The sequence below is a fragment of the Armigeres subalbatus genome, chromosome 2 (assembly GCF_024139115.2).
Source record: "Armigeres subalbatus isolate Guangzhou_Male chromosome 2, GZ_Asu_2, whole genome shotgun sequence".
NCBI classification, from domain to species: domain Eukaryota; kingdom Metazoa; phylum Arthropoda; class Insecta; order Diptera; family Culicidae; genus Armigeres; species Armigeres subalbatus.
Genome location: NC_085140.1, coordinates 98,543,967 through 98,564,141, shown reverse-complemented (window position 1 = coordinate 98,564,141; position 20,175 = coordinate 98,543,967). Strand labels below are relative to the sequence as shown.

Below are 20,175 nucleotides of genomic sequence, written 5' to 3'. Positions count from 1 at the left end.
TCCTACAACTTATATGCATCCTGCAAGATCCATTCTATGAAATTCAAAAAAACGCAAAGAAAGAATCTGAAATTCAGCTTTGCAGAGCACAGTGGCTAAAATCGTGTTTTTAGCGCGTTTATTTAATAGTTCCTCGCAGATGTGGCGATTTTTGCGAATTTCGCGGATTTGTCGCGGGTTTGCTCTCCCAGTCGCGAAAATCGCGGTTCCGTTAAACGTTGTCGCAAAAATCGCGGATTTATATTTACACTCTCACTCAAATTCAAAATGTTAATGTTTTTATATGCGTGTATGAGAAGTAAGGCGGCCCTCCTTAGCCGTGAGGTAAGACGCGCGGCTACAAAGCAAGACCATGCTGAGGATGGCTGGGTTCGATTCCCGGTGCCGGTCTAGACAGTTTTCGGATTGGAAATTGTCTCGACTTCCCTGGGCATAAAAGTATCATCGTGTTAGCCTCATGATATACGAATGCAAAAATGGTAACTTGGCTTAGAAACCTCGCAGTTAATAACTGTGGAAGTGCTTAATGAACACTAAGCTGCGAGGCGGCTCTGTCCCAGTGTAGGGATGTAATGCCAATAAGAAGAAGTATGAGAAGTAAGCAATACTTTGGGATCCGAACACATTTATAACACATTATATATTTTAGTTATCGAATGTTGGTTGATATCCAAACGATATTTGAGAGACCGTCTGTTGACCCAACAAATTGATCATATAGAAATTCTGGCGTCCCGGCAGCCGAATTGTTTTTAGAAGTTAGTCTTTGTTCTCAATATTTTTGAGAGTGATTCCCATGAATGTCCTTGCGAATATTGTAGATTATTTTTAAAATTTGGGGCTTGACATTTTTTCTATTTTTCTCTCCAAGGGTGTTATTGACCGAATTAAACGCATTGAAATTCGCACCTGGGACCGCCGGAAATAAGCTTAGGCATGCTGGTTATCACACGAAATTATGCTGGTTGTTATCAACTCTGTCCACTCGGTTGAGCGATAGAGAGACGCTTCATCTTTCCGACCTGCTGCCTAATTAAGTTCTGCTCCATTGTGATTCCCAGTATTCCTGGCTGCCCTTTTCCAATTATTTGCCATCTATTTGCCATATTTCCCTTCAAACATTGTATCTCTTTTTATAGTCTCAGTCAATTCTTTGATTCGTTCGAGGTCAACTTTTCCGAAGAACCCATATTTTTTTTAAATCGAAACAAAAACTGAAAAGTGTTGCCGGCCAGAAAGATTCGCCTGATGTTGGCTCAAAATCGCGGCTAAATGTTAGGCTAAGTTTGTCAACAGCTCTTTTTTGATTTCTTGTTTTGAATTTTAATAATAGTTGAAGGCGTCGAAAAATATGAATTCTTGAATTGAAGAATCGATTCAGCGAATACAAATGTTTGACTGGAGAGATTAATTACCATCATTGCTTGATTAGATATTTTTTCGGTAAAAAAGCGTTTCTGCCATTTTGCGGTCCAAAGTTCATCGTTTCTTCGTTCGCTCGTGCCCTAATTTGTCTAAAACTGTTTTTTAGAAGCCTGTTAGTCTTATATTTTTAACCAAAGGTACATTGCTCTAAATATAAAGCTGAGGCTTAAGGCATGAGTGGAATCTTTTCAAAATGTCGCTTTTTAAATAACATTTTGCCTCCCACGTGTCAGACTATTTTATCAGCAATGTACTCAATGTACTATTAGACGAAGATATAGGACACTAGCGGAAAATACCCAGCTTTGCCCGGGTGTTGCAAATGTCACAATGAACTATTTGCAGCACCGCACTCTAGATCAATTTCCGTGCGATTGTTTTGCTTTCCTAAACAACTGACCCAAAATTGTGTTCTAATGGTTTTTTACGTTTCCCCGTTAAGTTCACCAACGTTTTGTATATACAAACCTTGCGGATCCCAAAACGAATCGATTAGGGAAAAAATCTTGCCAATCGGTCATCCTGTTTGCGAGTTAAATCGCCAGGAAGAAATTCTCAACTCTATAGATTTATATATATATATATATATATATATATATATATATATATATATATAAATATACTATATATAGATTATATATACTTATATATACTTATATAGATTTTATACGCTATAATTTCGTTACACTTCATAATTTGATATTGTGTTTTTGGAAAAGGTTTCGAAAAATTAGACAAATTTATGCCAATGACATTTTACAACACTGCTTGTGCTTGAGTACATTACAGAAACTGAGACACCGTAGAAAATCACGGTTGGTTGCAAATCCGACGATTCACTGCTCGCAATAGACGATGCAATCCCTCCGACTGGGTATTTGTATGTTCATGAGGAGCAGAATATCGTATTTTCCTCTGAGTTTAGACAGGGCAAGTGAACTGAACAAGTTGCTCGAAGTTATTGAACGCGAATAGAACGTCTAAACATTTCCATTCAATTTACTCGAACGAAAAGAAAGTTGACTTTTGTTTGTTTTGACATGTTCAACTTTTGGCAAGTCCATTGAATTCAACTGCGTTGTTCAATTCACTTTCCCTGTCTATAAGAATTCTAGTCATCTGGGTTTCTAAATTATGAACACATTTCATATTACCATTACCCAATTTTGTGATCTACGTGTGACCAACGCCATCTAAACAACCTACTTAGATAGAACCTCGTATCGATGTTAGTTCTAGTGTGTAGAATCCAAACTGGCGGCTTCCCACTTTGGTTCCACCATGAGTTCGGAGTCGTCAACTGTTCTTATCACTCTATATCCAAATTCATGCTACTGAAGGCCTCGAAACTCTTGAATTGACTGTGAAATAGCCATCAACTATTTTGGCTGCATTTGAAAGTCAATTCTGCTTGAACGTATAACGTTTATTCTTTTAATAAAATAATGTATCTTGGTATGAAACGTCATGTACTTTATTTTCAGTGAAATTTAAATCTGTGAACTTTGACATCAAAACTCTATGAAGTGAGAAAGCCTGGAGGCTAGGCTATTAGGAATGCAACGATCCATTTATTTATAAACCTTTTATGACAACCCCTTTACAATGTTTTTTTCATCATATCTTTTTCATTTTCATTTCTACATTTTTGGCATGTTCTAGATAATATTAAATATTAGATAATATTAAAATGCGCCGCTTGGTGGCTATTGTGACCTAAAAACTTGAAAAATAAAAAGTTGTAGCAGTTTTATTGGATTTTTTAGTCATATATGATTTAATTGCTACTTGGCAACGGGCAAATTGTGGCAGTCAATCTCATACGCATAACAAAATACAAGTAATGAACTTTAAATTAATACCTGAACTGTAGAGTTGTAAGCGAATGTAAGGAATGTTTCATCAAAAACAATTTTCTACTATGAAAGGTAGAAATCAATCACCAATCACAAGGAGTTGATGAACCAATGCACCATGCGTCTCCATATGCTTAAACATCGAACATGTTCAAAACTTGTTGGCATAAAGAGCAATAAATCTTTAAAAGTAATGAAATTACGAACTTGATGTCTTCGACAAAGTTTTTCAGGAGAACTTTTACTACAACTCTCGCGAAGACGTATACCTTCCATGTTGTAAAGTGAGAAAAATAAATTCTTCTTCTTACTTTTAGGGGGATTGATCATAAGGCTGAATACCTCCAAAGAAGCGCGTCGACTTACTGATGAAGTGTAACGAAGACGCCATCACATAATAAAAGTACTATCAAATAAAAGCGCTAAAATCACGACTTCAACCACAGACACAGACGTGCACAGCAGAGAAACCAAATTTTTATGAAAATACGCACATTGATGATTTGCAATCTGTTTGTCACAGCACATGTAGGTGCCAAATTAAATCCAACAGCCCATATGCATTCTGCAAGGTTCATTCTACGTAATTCAAACTTTATTCTCAAAGTGAAAAGCCAAAATTTAGTTTCGCATAGCAGAGAAACCAAATTTTCATGAAAATAAGTTCTTTTGTGAATTAAATTTCGCGTTTTACAAAAAAAATGTCCTAAATGAAATCTAAAACCAAATGTATCCACCAAGATGTATTCTATGAAATTTGAATTTAATTCTCACACAGTTAATAATTTTATAAAATTTTCACAATGCATAACGGTCCATATATGTAGACATAGTTAGTTTGATGAGTTATTAAAATCAAAGGGTCCTGATTAGACAGGGCCAGAAAACAAAGAAATTGTCGAATTCTTTTCGGCACTCCGCATGGTTCTGCATTTGGGTAAAAAGAACCATTGCCGAATATTTCAACTCAATCGGTTGATGCAATAGCTAGCGCATCGAATAAAAGTTTAAATATATGAGAATAGAAAATAATATTTAAAACTTTATAATTGATAAATTCATAATTTCTGCGTAAAGTAAAACGCTTTTACAATGATATGGAAATGCTAATATCATTTCCATACTTAGACGTACATGACGTTCATGAATATTTGAGGTATAGATTTGATAGTTCTGTTTGGCAAATGGCAAGCATGAAATTTAATATACAAGTGGATTTAAAAGCAAGCGAATGGCAATTTTTATGACGATATAAATCTCTGCCAAGCCTCCGTATGATAGGGAAGCGAAGAGTATCAGTATGGAATCTGATATGTTATTCACTGGTGAAAGAGAGGTGGTTTGATTTGCTAATATACCATCGCAAGCGGAAAGGGTTTATTAGTAGTTCTGTTTTCTCTATGCGTTCGTCTAGTCATTATCAACTTGGTTTAGAAATCCGAAATTCAAACGATTTTCGAATAGTAATTCAAATCTATTTCCTATGGAAAAACTAAACGAATTTTCCTTTCCACGGAAGAGAAAAAGGAAGTAAAATAAACGAAAATTCCACGGAAAGTATTTACATATTCCTATGAATATAGGATTCCTGATTCTGGTATTCCGAACATGATCGGATGTCCAATCAGCTAGTTTTAAGTACTGTCATAAGACGAGTTTTGCATAATTCCATTTAATTCCACCACCTCGTAATACTTTTACAGTGAAAAAAAAGAGCTAAATAATTTTCTTAGTTTGAAATAGCTAGATCTGAAAATCGAACTTATGATTAGTGATTTCTATCATCTAATAGTACAGAGCGGTAGGTTGTTGATCTATTCAAAACTTGCTTTGTTTGAAATAAAAGTAGATAGACGTAGGCTACGTTTTAGAACTTCTTATTAGATTTAAAATAGTGGGTTCGTCAATTTTTGTGTCAAAGATAATTTGATGAATGTTGAGTTAATTAATGATTACGACAGTTGTGACATATCAATGAATCAAAAAGTTGATTTGCTCTAATGTTGTGTAGTTTTCCGAAACATTTTTTTGTAAATACTGTTCATGTCTGGTGTCTTCTTTGTATTTTGAATTAAATAAATGTGACAAGATGAAAATACTACATTTATATAGTGTTTGGAAGTGAAATATAGAATTAGTATAGTATTAAATATGCAAGGCGAGTAGAATAAATATGTATTAATGAATCAATATTGTAAAGCGTGTTGTTTAGATAGGTGATAGACCAGAAGGGTATATCGTCTTAGAAGCTGAGCTCCAGTTCCACCAAATTATTATTCATAAGCGTTTATTTTAGCTGAACATCAATTCTACTAGCTACATCACTACATTCTACAATTAAGAACTTTGTTGGGACTACAACCACTAAACAGATTGGAAACATAATAGTTAAATGCGTACTTGTACCCATTACAACAGACTTACAGTTATACTATCGCAAAGAGGAATAAGTTTTCATGCAATATACGATGCGATTTTAGTAAATACAACATGCATATAGGGTAAACATAGGCTTAGACCATTTGTAACAATATTAGATCGTCGTTCTGAGTATTCGATTCGTAACTTATTTAATACTGGTTTTATACAAAAAATCTCCAACCCAAGCAGCATTACATATGGTCAACATAAAAAGATGCGTTCACGGTAAATTATCTTAATCTACAAAAATAAGTTTGCAATTCCTTCGAAAACTCACTAACGGGTTGCCCGTTTTTCAAGATCTTCTCACTAAGCTCTTCGTCTAGTGATTTTCAGTGTTCATATAAAGAGTTGGCCAATTTGACAGAGAAAGTTGTAAAAAAAGTTCTGAAGAAAGCTATCAAGCTCGAACCAAGATCGATTAACTAAACAATTATTGGCAGTTAGACCGCAATAAAAAAAAATACAGCCCATGCGAGATCGGGTCGTCTAGTATAATAAAGACCGCCGAGATAGCGATCCAACAGAAAAGGCGAGGTATTCGATACTTTCTTTGCGTTAGTGACACTTGATGTGAAGAATGCATTCAACAGCGCAAGCTGGGATGCCATCGCGCTCTCGGTACACCGGCTTAGCCTGCGAGTGGGCCTGTACCGGATTTTGGAAAGCTATTTCCAGAGCCGTGTACTATTATACGAGACCGATGCCGGTTAGAGAAGCGTTTCTTTTACCGCAGGAGTACCGCAAGATCCAATACTGGGCCCGGTATTATAGAACCTTATGTATGGCGGGGTTCTGAAGCTAAAGTTCCCTCCTGGTGTTAAGTTCGTCGGCTTCGCCGATGACGTTACCTTGGAGGTCTACGGGGAGTCAATTCCCGAGGTAGAACGGAAAGCAGCATACGCGATCAGCACGGTGGCGGATTGAATGAGTCTGGAGCCCGCTCTACATAAGACGGAGGTGGTTAATGCATGAGCATGATGACCGTGCATTTCGTAGTTGCTACTCCGTGCTTGACCAGAACAATCGCAATTGCACAGGGAACCAATGGATGGGGGCAGCAGGGACAGCAGGGACAGCATGGACCATGTCCAAGGGCTTGACGACCCCTCCCCAGCTGTCTGCGAGTCAGGGAGAACTGCCTAGGGCGTGGTGGGATTTAGCAGTGGGCTCTGCTAAAATCCCTCCCAAAAAACCACAAGTGCCCGTAATCAGACTCTATCAAAGCGACTGTGTGCCGCTTCAAAAGCACAAGCCCAGGGAGTGCCAATTGGCATGGGGAGTGTCCCTACTTCGATAGGGTAGCGCGTGAGCTGCTTCGGCAGGGAGTGAATGATCTGTTTGTGCTGAGGCAGGAGTGTCATAGCGCGTCACCGCTATTGTCACCTCGAAGCGCAGCAGAAGTCTGAGTATGGACTGCACATGCTAAGGTAGGAGTGTCGTAGCGTAGTATGGTTGATTTGTCCCTACATACCGCTATCGACACCTCGAGGCATGGCAGTGGAGTGTTAGAGTGAGTTGGGGAGTGTCCCTACTTCGGTAGGGTAGCGCGTGAGCTGCTTCGGCAGGGAGTGAGTGATCTGGTTGTGCTGAGGCAGGAGTGTCATAGTGTGTCACCGCTATTGTCACCTCGAAGCGCAGCGGAAGTCTGAGTATGGACTGCACATGCTGAGGTAGGAGTCGAGGTACCCATCGACACCTCGAGGCATTGCAGTGGAGTGTTAGAGTGAGCACCCGAAAAAGGGTCACATGGAGCGAATGGTCTTTGGAGAAGCTGCTTCGGCGGCAGGGTAGCAGTGGGTTGTACCCACACACCTACAGTTGTGCACATGTGGTGCATGGGGAGTGTCCCTGCTTCGGCAGTGGTGTGATTGATCTGCTCGTGCTGAGGCAGGAGTGTCGTAGCGTAATATCTGTAGACCCAGGCAGTTACCGCTATTGACACCTCTAGGCATGGCAGCGGAGCGCCCGGGAGAGCATCCAAGTAAGACTCAAATGGAGTGAATGGTGTGCGAGCACCCAAGTCAGTCTCGCGTGGGACGAGTGCCTGTGTGAGCGATAATGAGCGAGTACGCTTAGTACTGCCATCCCCCCAGAAGTAGTACTGCGAGGTAGTTCCTGGGGGAAACGATGGTGGAGCCCAAGGGAGTTTAGTCGGTATTACCGGTATGGTCGAGTCCGACACTCCAGTACACTTCCGTGTGGTAGTTTGGCAACTACAATGCACGTGTACTGGGTTAGTGTGTAAATGCATTCTCCCTTGCAAAAAAAAAAAAAAAGGGAACCAATGGATGGAAGCATAGGATTTGCTCTCAAACCTCAATGTGCACAGTCCGAGAGCTCTAGTACTTTTAAATGGTCGATAACGGCGCTGGCCATGTTCTCACGGTCTATCTATCGGGGATGGGAAGGAATTGATGATGCAATCATTTGTCCACTGCAAGCCGAGAACACCTCTGCACTCACCACGAGTTCATGCGGAATTCTATTGGAATCTGGGGGTTGTCAATGTGATAGTAATGAAAGGGTGGTATATTCTGGGGTTTGCCAATGTGATAGTAATGAAAGGGTGGTTATATTCTAATTGGATACCAAAACGAGCTTTTTCGCTCATTTCGAATTCTAACAGTTACCTGCTAGAACTAGTCAAAGTTGTAGGTGACTGGATAGAAGATGGAAACGGTATGCAAGCACATTTCCAGTTCTAGCGTTTGCTAGAACATGAGAAATATATGGAAAGATACAAAGTAGGAGGAATGGAACGGGCCTGGGATTGAACCCATGACCTTCTGCGTATGAGGCAGAAGTGGTAGCCATATGACCACCAAGCCCGTTATTTTTTCTACATAAGACGGAGGTGGTTAATAACCATGAACTGAAACCTCTAGTAGTAGAAATGCAAAAATTTACGTTCTCCCATACTAATTTCCATACAAACTTCAAACGCGATGCGGAAATCGAAGAAGCATCCAATCGGGCCCAAATTCTGCACAGTTCTTTAGGACCCAGAATGGCTTGAGCTTGAGCTTGAGCTTGATTGACTGCTCGTAGTTGCTACTCCATTATGACCAGATCAGCTGTTCTTGCACAGGGAACCAACAGATGTTTGCTTGGGACTAGCACACATCTTCAATGTACAAGTACTGGTGATCTCATTTGTTAGGTCATACTGGCGCCTGCCACGTCAGAATGCAAGTCAATGTAGGGAAGGGGAAGGAAATGATGATGCAATCACTCGCCCACTGCAAGCCGAATATACCTCTGCACTTGCCACGAGTTCATGCGGAATTTTTTTTGGAATTTCTGGGTTAGGTTGGAGAGGCAGAGGTCCGTCTTGGTTAACGAGCTGCCAATGTGATAGATAGGAGAAGGTAACTGATGGAATTTCTAATTGGATGTAGGAAACGAGCTCTATAGTTCATTTCCAATTCTAGCAGATTACTGATAGAATACTCAAGTTGAAGGTATAGGAATAGTAATGGAAACGGTATGGAAGTCCATTTCCAGTTCTAGCGATTGCTGGAACATGAGAAATAAAGAGAAAGATACAAAGTAGGAGAATGGAACGGACCTGGGATTGAACCCACGACCTCCTGCGTATGAGGCAGAAGCAGTAGCCATATGACTACCAAGCCCGCTGTCAGTTGCTCAGGACCCAGAGTGGCTTCGAAAAACCACTGATTTGAAAAAAATGACCATAACCCCACTCTAGTGGTTATCGTCAACAACCGCAAGTCGGTTCAACATGCAGTGATTCACGTGGGTGAAGTCGCGATCGCATCAAAGCGGAGTTTGACTCCTTGGGGTCGTAATGCCCTCGTTTCGACGTCGATAGAAGAGCTATGCTAGACGTTTGCGGTCGGGAAACAACCCCGGATATCCTTATCCAGAGGATGTGCCTAGCGGTGAAGAAGTGGAAAGCAGTTTCAACTGCAACCACTCAGATTGACTGTAGCTTGCAGAGAATCTGGCGCGCCGAGCAGCAGTCGACAAGCATGACTAACTTGTGATTAATTAGTTAGAGCGAAAACAGGCTGAGCGCGGGGAAGTGAATGAGAGGTTTGTACATGTCGAGGTAAGAGTGTCGCATCGAGTGGCAAACGCAGTCGCCTAATGTGCCGCTGTAAGCACGCGATTCATTATTAAGCACTGTTCCAATAGTTGCGGTATTTTTTAATGTGTATTCCCGTTGTTTTTATATGGGACTCGCAACTAAAGGAACACTACCGCAACTATTAGTGCAAACTATTGAGAAAGGTATATAATATTTTAATGATAAGGTATTTTAATGATAATTTACCAATTTTGATGCAAATATCAACCTTTTATTTCAATGACAAGTCAAAAAAATGATAGACTACATGGGTTGCTGCGATAAATTTGTAGATCATGTAAAAGCAATACTAATAACAAATGCAAAAATGATAACTTGGCTTACAAACCTCGCAGAGAGGTGGCAGTGGGGGATGTAATGTCAATAAGATGAAATAAGAAGAAGCTACACTGCTAATCCCGAGACGAATCGATTAGTGAGGATTATTTTTCAAATTGGTTAACCTGTTCGTGGATTATATTGCCTCAAAGGAAATGCAAACTCATTTTCATATATAGAGATTAAAAACATAATGTTTTAAATATTGTATAAGTGAAGACCAAATAAGCACGGCAAATAACATCCAAACGTATGTCCATTGAGTTATGCTTTACTATGGAATTTGAAAAACTATAATAAGTATCGAGTTATCAGGAATCAACAGTATTACAGTGTAATGGTTTTAAAAGAATGGTCTCTTAGGATGGGTAAAAAACCAGAAACATAGAAAATATAGCAGAATCTAATAAACATGGTGGATAACTACATCAGCATGCGATGAATTTTCCGTTTATGGCATATTGACTGAAAAACGTACATATTTTGAAAATCAATTTAAATAGTAAAATTTGAATAGATAACGATAATCTGTTCTTTTGTGTTATCATAGCCTAAATATTATCATAATTGCATTTTTTACAGTCAGCTACATCTTATTGAGTAACGATTAACAATACAAATATTAGGAAAGAATTAAAAAAAATATTACATAGTTTGCAAGAAAATTCAAATAATTTATGAAAAATGACAATGTTAAGAAGACATCAGAGACTTTTTATTATTCCATTAAAGGCACATTTTCTCCTATTCAAGTTGTTTTGAAGTTGCAATTCGAATACTAGTGATGGAGCGTTTAAGTTCAATGATCGATGAGCAATGGATTCAAAACATTTGTTTACCAAAACATAGTTTCGTCCACAAACTAGGTGATTACCACGTATAACATAAAGGATTAAACTAAACAAAAACTAGTAGCCAGTGAAACATGGTGAATTTACAAGTTTACAGTCGGAAAAAAACATTTCGAGTAAGGTGCAGTTTGCTGTTCTCTAACAAATAGTTACTGAATTACAGCGTGGATCGCTAATTGTATGTACAAATAAGGCCAAATCCAAAGGGTGGGGAAGATACTGGGAACAACAGAAACCAAACCATAAATCATTCTACCAATTGTTCAATCGCTAATTTAGATAAACAAAACAGGCGTCCAGACAGCAATTATCGTTACAAAGTGTACAGAGAACTAAAGTACGCATTTGAGGAGGGGCAATAGTAGACGAGGACGGGCAATTTAGAGGCATTGGTTTAGGTTTAGAGTTGTAAAAATATCAGAAAATTTTCCATACTGTATTATGTTTCGCGTGAGCGCTGCAGTATTGGTAGGCTGAAGTGGTAGTAGTAGACAATAACATTTTTTTTTCTTTTGTTTTAGACGTAAATTATCTGCTTGGCTGATGGGTAATTGTTTTGCTTTTGGGATTTGTTTGTTTGTTTGCCTCTGCCGCCAAATTACTGACAATGATACTTTCTTTTCTTAAATGGAACAATATTTGCTAATGATTTGCATCAAATTTTCTGTTATTTTATGAGGGCGCTCTCCGTTCTTTGCTTTTTGTTCTCTTTTTTGTTTTTGAGGTTGGCCGTGATTTGCATTTGTTTAGTTTCTGGCTGCAATTTGGAAACGGAGAAAAAAGAGAAAAAAGGAGAAATAGAATGAGGATAAAAAACGTTTTTTTTTTTCATTTTGAAATTTAGAACAATTTGGGTGAGTTTAAATCAAATGTTGTATTATCTTTCCTAGTGATGTAGTTTCAATCTTTAGATTAATTTTGATTAATTTGTGTGAAGAATGCATAACAGACGATATCATAGGTTAAAATAAAACAAGGAATATCGATATGATGCCTCATCATGATAATTAATTTGTTAATTTTTGTACTAGGTTAGAAAGATGTTTAGGTAAAAATGATAGAGTTAGATAGATAAAAATCAAAGAACGACATTCAGTTGTTCATTGCAGATACGAGTATGCGACCTTGATTACTCGTATATTAGGAATAAGCGAAAACAGAAGAAAGATCGCGCAATAAAATAATACAGGCGTATTTCTAAATTTAACGAATGGCTGAGGTGCAAGGTCGAACCTGATAGGGATTCCCTGAAGTACGGAACAACAACTTCTTGACAGGTCAACCATTTGCCTGCTTATCGTATCCTTCCTTTATCATGTGCTATAAACTGAAGCTTGTTTTTTACTTTAGTCTGCAAAAACGCAACGTCTCTAGATCTACGTCTAGCTACAATTGATTACATCGTCTTCGTCTTTTACTTGAACAAAAGATAAAACCAAGTGATAATAAATTTAGTTCAACGTTCTATAGCTTTTTGTCATTTTTTTTCCATAGTACTGCCTTTCTAACTCAGAATTATGGGAAAATTTAATTATATCGAACCGCCGTCTACTTGAAGTTCGCTGTTAAATGGAAGAGTATATGGAATTTTCGATTAGTACGCGAGTAGAATACACTATTGTCTGTTTTCTATTGGGGAATGGTGAGTTATGACAGAGTGTGCAACTCAAAACACGAGTTGTGTATCTTAAGCTTACAAATACAATCCATTTACAATTGGGTATTTACCCGTGAGTAAACAGCAAACATTTTGTTGTAATAACATGTTCTTTTTGTGTGTATCATAAAAATAGTTCATTTCGTTTGGTTTTTGTCGTGAAAACAAATTGTGGTTTGGTATGCGGTTTAATATTTAGTTTGGTTTAGTTGGAGGTTTGTGTGACATTATTGTGCTTACAAATCAAACAGCAATCGGGAAGACATATTTGGAGCTCTCAGGTGGTAGGGAGGGTTACTTACCTACGATGATTGCAAGTATAACAAGGCCAATAACACCCATTATTATCATCATCTAAAAGAGAAGATTAATTAGCGATAATGTTAATATATTAGTATATCAATTAGAATCTTCGATTTCCATTATAAGTCGCTAAACTTCCACAATTATTATTTTTACAGTCGACTATCTACATCTCGATGTTCTACATCTCGATGTTCTACATCTCGATAACTCTCCCTATGCCGATGGTTTGCTCGGTCCTTTCAATCTACATACATTTGAGCTTTCTACATATCGATAACCTCCCTATCTCGATATCTCTCTATCTCGATGTGTTCTGATCATATTTTGTTCAGGATTTACTCTCCTTATGTCGATATGTTCAAATATTTAGGCTACTAGACCATCTTTGGACAATAACAAACATAATCAATAAGAAACGACATTTGTTTTGTTGTCGTTTTTCATAGCAACGAGCTTTTTTGGATTTAGTACCCATTTCAATTTTCCTTCCATTCCTCGATCTCTCTCTATCTCGATGGTCCCTTCAATATCGAGATGTGGCGACTGTAATTGCGACTGTAATTGTCGAGAGGCGACTATAATTGCGAAATTTTTACATCATGTTTGCCATTCCTACATTATTTATATAAAAATTCCAGATTCTCAATGACCTATTCAAAATAACATTGAATCTGACCAATTTTGTTATGACTGGACTTAAGAGTAAAATCAGCAGTGATTCAAATCGTTCGGGGCTGTCAGTTTGAATATGAATCTGCAACATTAATTTTCCCAGCAGCTGTTCTAGATTCATTTTTTTATACAAGTCAACTTTAAAAAAACATATAACTGGTATAACACTCAGTTCTATATTCTGCAGATTTATCAAATATTTATTAAAATTTAATGATTTTAATTCATGTTTCTGAAGGAGTCAAATAGGTTTTCTTTAGAGATTCTTTATTAAGTGACATGCGAAAGTGGTCATCTTGTGCTAATTGTTGAAAATTAAAGAGTATTACGATTGTAATTAAATAGACTCCACGAAAAGTTTTATTAATCCAAAAGTTTGTTCTACCTTAGAAGGAAGGAGCAGTCTAGTCTATGCACTGAATTTTGTTCATTTGTATTATTGCCTTAGCTTAGTCTGATTGACTTTACACATCTTAGTAGCCAGTCGTGATTAGCCGAGAAACAACTCATATGCATTGCTCACCAATTGAATAGCCTTCTTAGGGTTAGAAAACTATTCTCACTGTACCTGCTTTGGAGTTTCATTAATTCAAGACCAATAACGATGGCGGTCACGTCCTCACAGTCAATTTAGAATTAGAAGAGAAAAATTAGTTCGACACCCATTGCTCCAAGAGACCGTGATGCTCTGCATCTCCGTGAGCGCTACTGGATAGAGATATTTATTATTAAGTTTTCTAATGCTCACCGCCGTCGGGATGAGAATGGGTCAAATGGGTATGAGAATGGGTCTCTGTTTCAATCACATAGAATGCTTGTAAAATAGATTTAATGTATCTGAGAGCAAGAAAACTTAATTAAGAGACATTTTTGACCGATTTGTTTATCCGACCTCCATAGTGTAGGTGAGGGCTTTAACCAATTCTCAGCCCCATAGACCCCTTGTCACCCCGATTACGGTATTTATTTTATTTTTTCATTTTTTTTAAGAGTATGATCTATTTTCAGCCTAGGTTATCTGTTGTATTCACAATTCTTTTTTTTCCACTTGATGCAGTGTTTTATCATTTCTGTGGCACGCGCCATGTACAAGAACCTCACTGAATATTTTTCGCAGCACATTTTACTTGAAAACTCTAAAGCTTCCTTGCCTGGCTCTTACAGTGTGCAAGCTTCATATCCGAAATAGGCTATCGGATGAACCAAGATTTTATACAGAGCGAATTTCATTTCCGATTGCATGTTACCGAAGCTGAGCTACAACTGTCCCATATTTTTAGTGATTCCATTTCTGTGTGGGGCATTCATACTTTTATGGGCAGTAAGTTGGTTATGTAAGTCATAGAAGACAGTATTCGCAACAGCAATCTACAAGTATTCTAAGGAAACATTTTCTAATACACCTGCAATCACATTTATATTTCTATCCATAACATTTTGTAGAGTGAATTTCCGTCTCAATCTTCAATAAGACATAAATTTCCAACATTTCGTCTGCAAAATCCAAAAGCATATGCGTAAGTACTGCCGAGATGAAAAACATGGTTGCGTGTAGAGACAGAGATAAGCGTAGTGTTGCTTGTGCTGAGATAGTGCTTGAAAAGGATGTGTTGGAAGGTGTAGAAAAAATACCTTTGAAATGTTTGTAAAGACTGACAAAAACGTTTACTGTGAAGTATTTCTGTTGCGAATAGAGTTACCTCCGGCGTACATAACAAGTCTTAGGCCTAAGTTAGGTCTCGTATAATACAGGCGGAAAAAAATCGCTCTTTATAATACCTTAGTTCTACCGGTGGGCAATTACGGATATGAAACGTAAAGAGGGAGACTAGCAAGTTTTCAGATTTTCCAACGGAAGGTGCAGCTTACAATACATAGTGAGGGGCCAATAAATAACGTGTGGTGCAAACGCACGAATTACAAGGAATATCATATCTAGACCAACATTTAAAAAGGGCATAATAGTCAAAATTTATTCCTTCTGTTTCTTTGTCCACGTCCATGTATGTAGACGCCCTTTTCAAATGTTGGTCTAGATATGTTCAAAAAAGAAGATATTATGAATACGGCGTACTTCAGTGGGCATGTCATCTAGTGCAAATGTTAGAAGACAGAATTGCAAAAACAATATTCAAGTGAATATTCATCTGACCACAGTATAGATGCCGGAGATAGACGAGAGCTAAAGCTATGTCCATTTAGAATCCGGAATAATAAAATCACCTGTATCTCGGTAACGGATTGACGTACAAATATGGTTAATACATCAAAAGAAGGGTAATTCACTGTACTTTAAGGAAAAATTATTGATATAAATAATTTCTTCTTGTTTCTAGTGAAAATTTGCACCTTCTTCTTTATTCCTCTCATCAAAAGTTGCACACCTCCGGAGTCAACTTCCTTGGCACATTTGTTCCACATTTTGGTCATTCGAGTCACGTCCCGAGCTGTTTTTCCACTTTTTCTACTTTTCTTAAGCTTCCGCTTCATTACTGCCCAAAATGTCTAGATGGGCCGGAGCTGTGGGCAGTTGCGTGGATTTATGTTTTTATCGATGAAATCTTCGTTATTATCGCGGTACCACTGGATGACTTCCCGGCTGTAGTGGCAACTCGCCTAATCTGGCCAAAACTTCACGGGACCTTTTTGGGCTTCATGGAAGGTCGACCGCGGTTTTTGAGACATTCCTTCTTGTACAGTTTCGAGTCCATCGTCTTATTCGTCACAAACACTTAGGTCTTTGCCCCACAGTTGCATATCCCTTGCCAAAATCCTCCCTTTTTTTTGCAAGTTTGTCCAAAAATCAAACTTAAACTTCGCAGGAACTACTCCTCGTGCCGTCACCATGTAGAATTTTTGGCTAGGAAGCTGTTCGAAATCCATTTTGACGTAGGTTCCATCGTCGATGAGCAGGATTACCAACGTGGGTGTGCAGATTTTTTTTCTCTCCTTTCGGCTTCCATCTGGAATAATTTTTGACACGCTGCACGAAACTTCGTGAAATTTATACCACAGCAAGTGGGCGCCTAGGTAGACAAACCGCTGTAAAAGAATTCTTGCAGCGGTCACTTTCCATGCCGCTGCAATACAATAAATGATTCCGGATTCTAAATGGACATAGCTTTAAAAACGCAAAAAATAAAAACACAAGAAATACTTGAAAAACGCCTTAACCACAGAAAAACAATATTCTTAAACACTTTAGACCCGTTTTAAGATAGGTTTTCTATAAAACAAAGGTTACAAATATGTATATTTTTAATTTTGAGGGCCAACATCAATGATTTTATTTATTGCTGAGCAATCAATCGATTTTTTCTACGGTATATTGGAGAAGAAAACAAAAAATTCACCTTTTTCAAAAAAAAAATCGCCTGTGAAATATCTTAAAACACCCCGTACCTCATTTCTAGTAACATTGTATAACTTTCTGTGAAAAAAATCAGAGGTGCCTAACATGAAACTTCTATTCAGTATTTTGCACTTAATAATGGTGTCGTGAGTGCTGTTCAATTTGACATTCAAAAGGTAGAAAACATTGAAATTCATCTAGTATGCATAGATGAAAAATAACTTTAGGAGTAAATATTACGGAGAAAAAGAAAAATTTGGATAGCTCCGCGGAAATAACGCGCAGAGGACAATCCCCGCATAGAACAAATCATGCATAGTGTGCTTTGAATTGAGCTCAAATTATTAAAGCAAATCAACTGTCATGCAATCCAATCATTTGATGGAGTGCCCATAAACACAAAAAGATCAATTATTAGTTCTCTGTCTAGGTTTTGAATTTTATTTTCAGTGGTTCAGTTTCTTAGGGAAGCTAATCAATGAAGTATTTTACATAATCTCAACTTCATATCAAATTTGAAATGATGCTTTTATATAGTCACACGTCCCAAAGTGCTTACACTATTCGTAATAATTGGTTTTACGGCGTCTCATTGGACATGAAATGACCTTCTTTTTCGCCCGAAGGTCCTCGTGTCGGTTCGGGTAAGAGACCCACCCAATACCAAGATTTGTACTAGTGCGTTCTGAGCGAAACGTTTAGTTGAGCCAGTTTGCAGGTACATACAGAAACACCCTGCCAAAGGTTACCAAAGCCCGCAGTCAAATCCTGCCACAAATCGCAGTGCTTCTGCTGACCCTTGAGACACATAAAATTCCAAAGCTTTTCAACATTTCATTAAATTATGTGTTTTCTGTTCAGTAAAGCATATTTTCTAGGAATGTCATAATTATAAATATAAACAAAACATCGCAAATCTAGCATTAGCTGCTTTGATCACTAGCCTGGAAAATATTCATTGGAGGCGCTTTGGATTTTCCAGGGTTCCAAATTTTTCTTGCAATGCGTAATAAAAAATCTACCTCTCGTAGCCGTGCAATAAAGAAAACGTGAAGGTGAAGGCTTGAATTCATCTTGGAAATCGTATTTCATACATATTATGATCGAATTATGGAATAAACACAATTAGTTATAACTCATGCCTCCTTTTATAAGATTGGATTGAATTTTACTGTGATTCATTTATCTAGCCACATGTAGATGCCTTTATAAATCTAATTTAAGGATTTATATTAGGTATAAATGCGTTCTAAGGGCTAAGGACCCTCCTTAGCCGTGCGGTAAGATGCGCGGCTACAAAGCAAGACCATGCTGAGGGTGGCTGGGTTGTAGTGGGGGATGTAGTGCCAGTGAAGAAGAAATGCGTTCTCTATACGGTGTTTGATCGTTGGTATGTTAAGGAAAACCTTTGTCTTGAAAAGTCTTGCTTGTCGTGCAATATTTGTTGAGGGCTCAAACAACTTTTTTAAATATTTGGTAAAAGAAGAGATTATCTTAGTTGGTTGGTTCATGGAATCATTTTAAAATTTCTCCGGGTAAATGTTCAATTTCGTCGGTAAAATGTGCGACATTAGGATCAATAGGTAATATGGCACAAGTACAGCATTCGTAATTTGATTGGTTTTCCAACATGCTTATTGGCTCAAACAGATTCCATTCAAGCATACATGAATAATTGATTTATTTTTTCAGAATTTATATTTCTTGGTTTGGCAGCACACGTCATTTAAAAAGTACCGAGACAGTCATTTTCATTAGTTGCATTAAAACTATGAATTCATACGAAACCTAAAATATAAGAAGTTATTTAACAAAAATGATAAATTTTTCGAATGGAAAAGAAATAATTTTAGAGATACCGTTAAGGCATTGTATACAGGGTTGGACAGAATGATCGGGACAGGCAAAATTTTATCGAAATTCAAATGATCATAACTCTGTGAAAAATCAACCGTTCTTACAGTGGTTCTTACAGTGTCCGATGGGAAAATTAATCAAGTTTTGGAATGTTATTACCTGTATGAGATAAAATTAATGTTATTTTGGCAAAAGTGTTTAGAATTAAATTTTCTACAACTTTGTAGACAGTACGACCCCCTAATTTGACAGATTAAAAAAAATACATTTTACAAAATTTGTCACAAAAGGGCCACCCTAATGACAACTTATACCAAAAATAGATCTCTTCTTGTAGATAATTTCGTCTGAAGACGTAGAAACTTTAGCACAGATGGTTTTCGAGTTATCGAATTATGTCGTGAAACTTGACGAATCCGACCATTGTGCGCCGTCGCCACCTCTACTGCCGTTCAACGCATAATTGTCCCATGTACATAGGAAATCTTATTAAACATGGGACAAATATGCGTATGACGGTAGTCTAGGACAATTGTGATTTAAATATTTGCTCAAAACCACAGGATGCCACTTGGTGCAAGAACGCTACCTACTAGAACAAGAGCGTGCATGCGACAATGGGTGGAACCGGTTTCACGGATTTTACGGAAACGGACATATCTCAGGTTTTTGATGTCCGATCTGTGACATCAGTATATCAATCAACTCAGGAAGAGCTCTAGTTTATGTAAAAAAAATATAAAAAGAGTCAACATTTCACCGTGCCGTGAAGGATGTTGGTTGACGTTTGATTATTTACGTCGAAAAGTTTCATTATATCAAGGCATACTTGATGAGTGCCAATGTTTTCTACCTCTTGAATGTCAAATTTAAAGCGTAAAATACTGGATAATAAAGAGCTGAGCAGAATGGATACGTTTGCGTGCGTTTTGACAGTTTTACCATGGGTTCAAATTTTATACCTCTTAAATGTCATGCTAGGGCGAACTGATGCTGCCATTACGGAGTGCAAAATACTGAGATTCTGTAACAAAATAAAATTAAGGTCACTCCTGACGGAATCCAAGATTAAAAGTGCTCGCGTTTTCGGGGGCACACCACTCGATTCAGAGGCGACGCACAACTGTCATTTTTGTTGATTTAGATTGCTGCGTCGCAGCATGCGTGAAATAATAAAAATGACAGTTGTGCGTTGCTTTGGTATCGAGTGGTGTGCCCCCGAAAACGCGAGCACTTTTAATCTGGGATTCCGTAAGGAGTGACCTTAAGATCGCGACCCACCGAAGCTCAATATGCGACCCTCATGGGTTTGACAACCTATGCGCTATTTTCATGAATTCGTTGTT

The 20,175-nt window shown here is 37.9% G+C and overlaps 1 protein-coding gene across 3 annotated transcripts in view; it reads right to left on the bottom strand.

The window, feature by feature from the left end:
* Positions 1–20,175, bottom strand: part of LOC134210300 (vesicle-associated membrane protein 2) — an 88,648-nt gene that overhangs the window by 16,688 nt on the left and 51,785 nt on the right. For all 3 annotated transcript variants that reach the window (XM_062686346.1, XM_062686345.1, XM_062686347.1), the window contains one exon: positions 12,945–12,996. In XM_062686346.1, the coding sequence (XP_062542330.1) occupies positions 12,945–12,996 (52 nt within the window). The remainder of the gene's footprint in view (positions 1–12,944; positions 12,997–20,175) is intronic.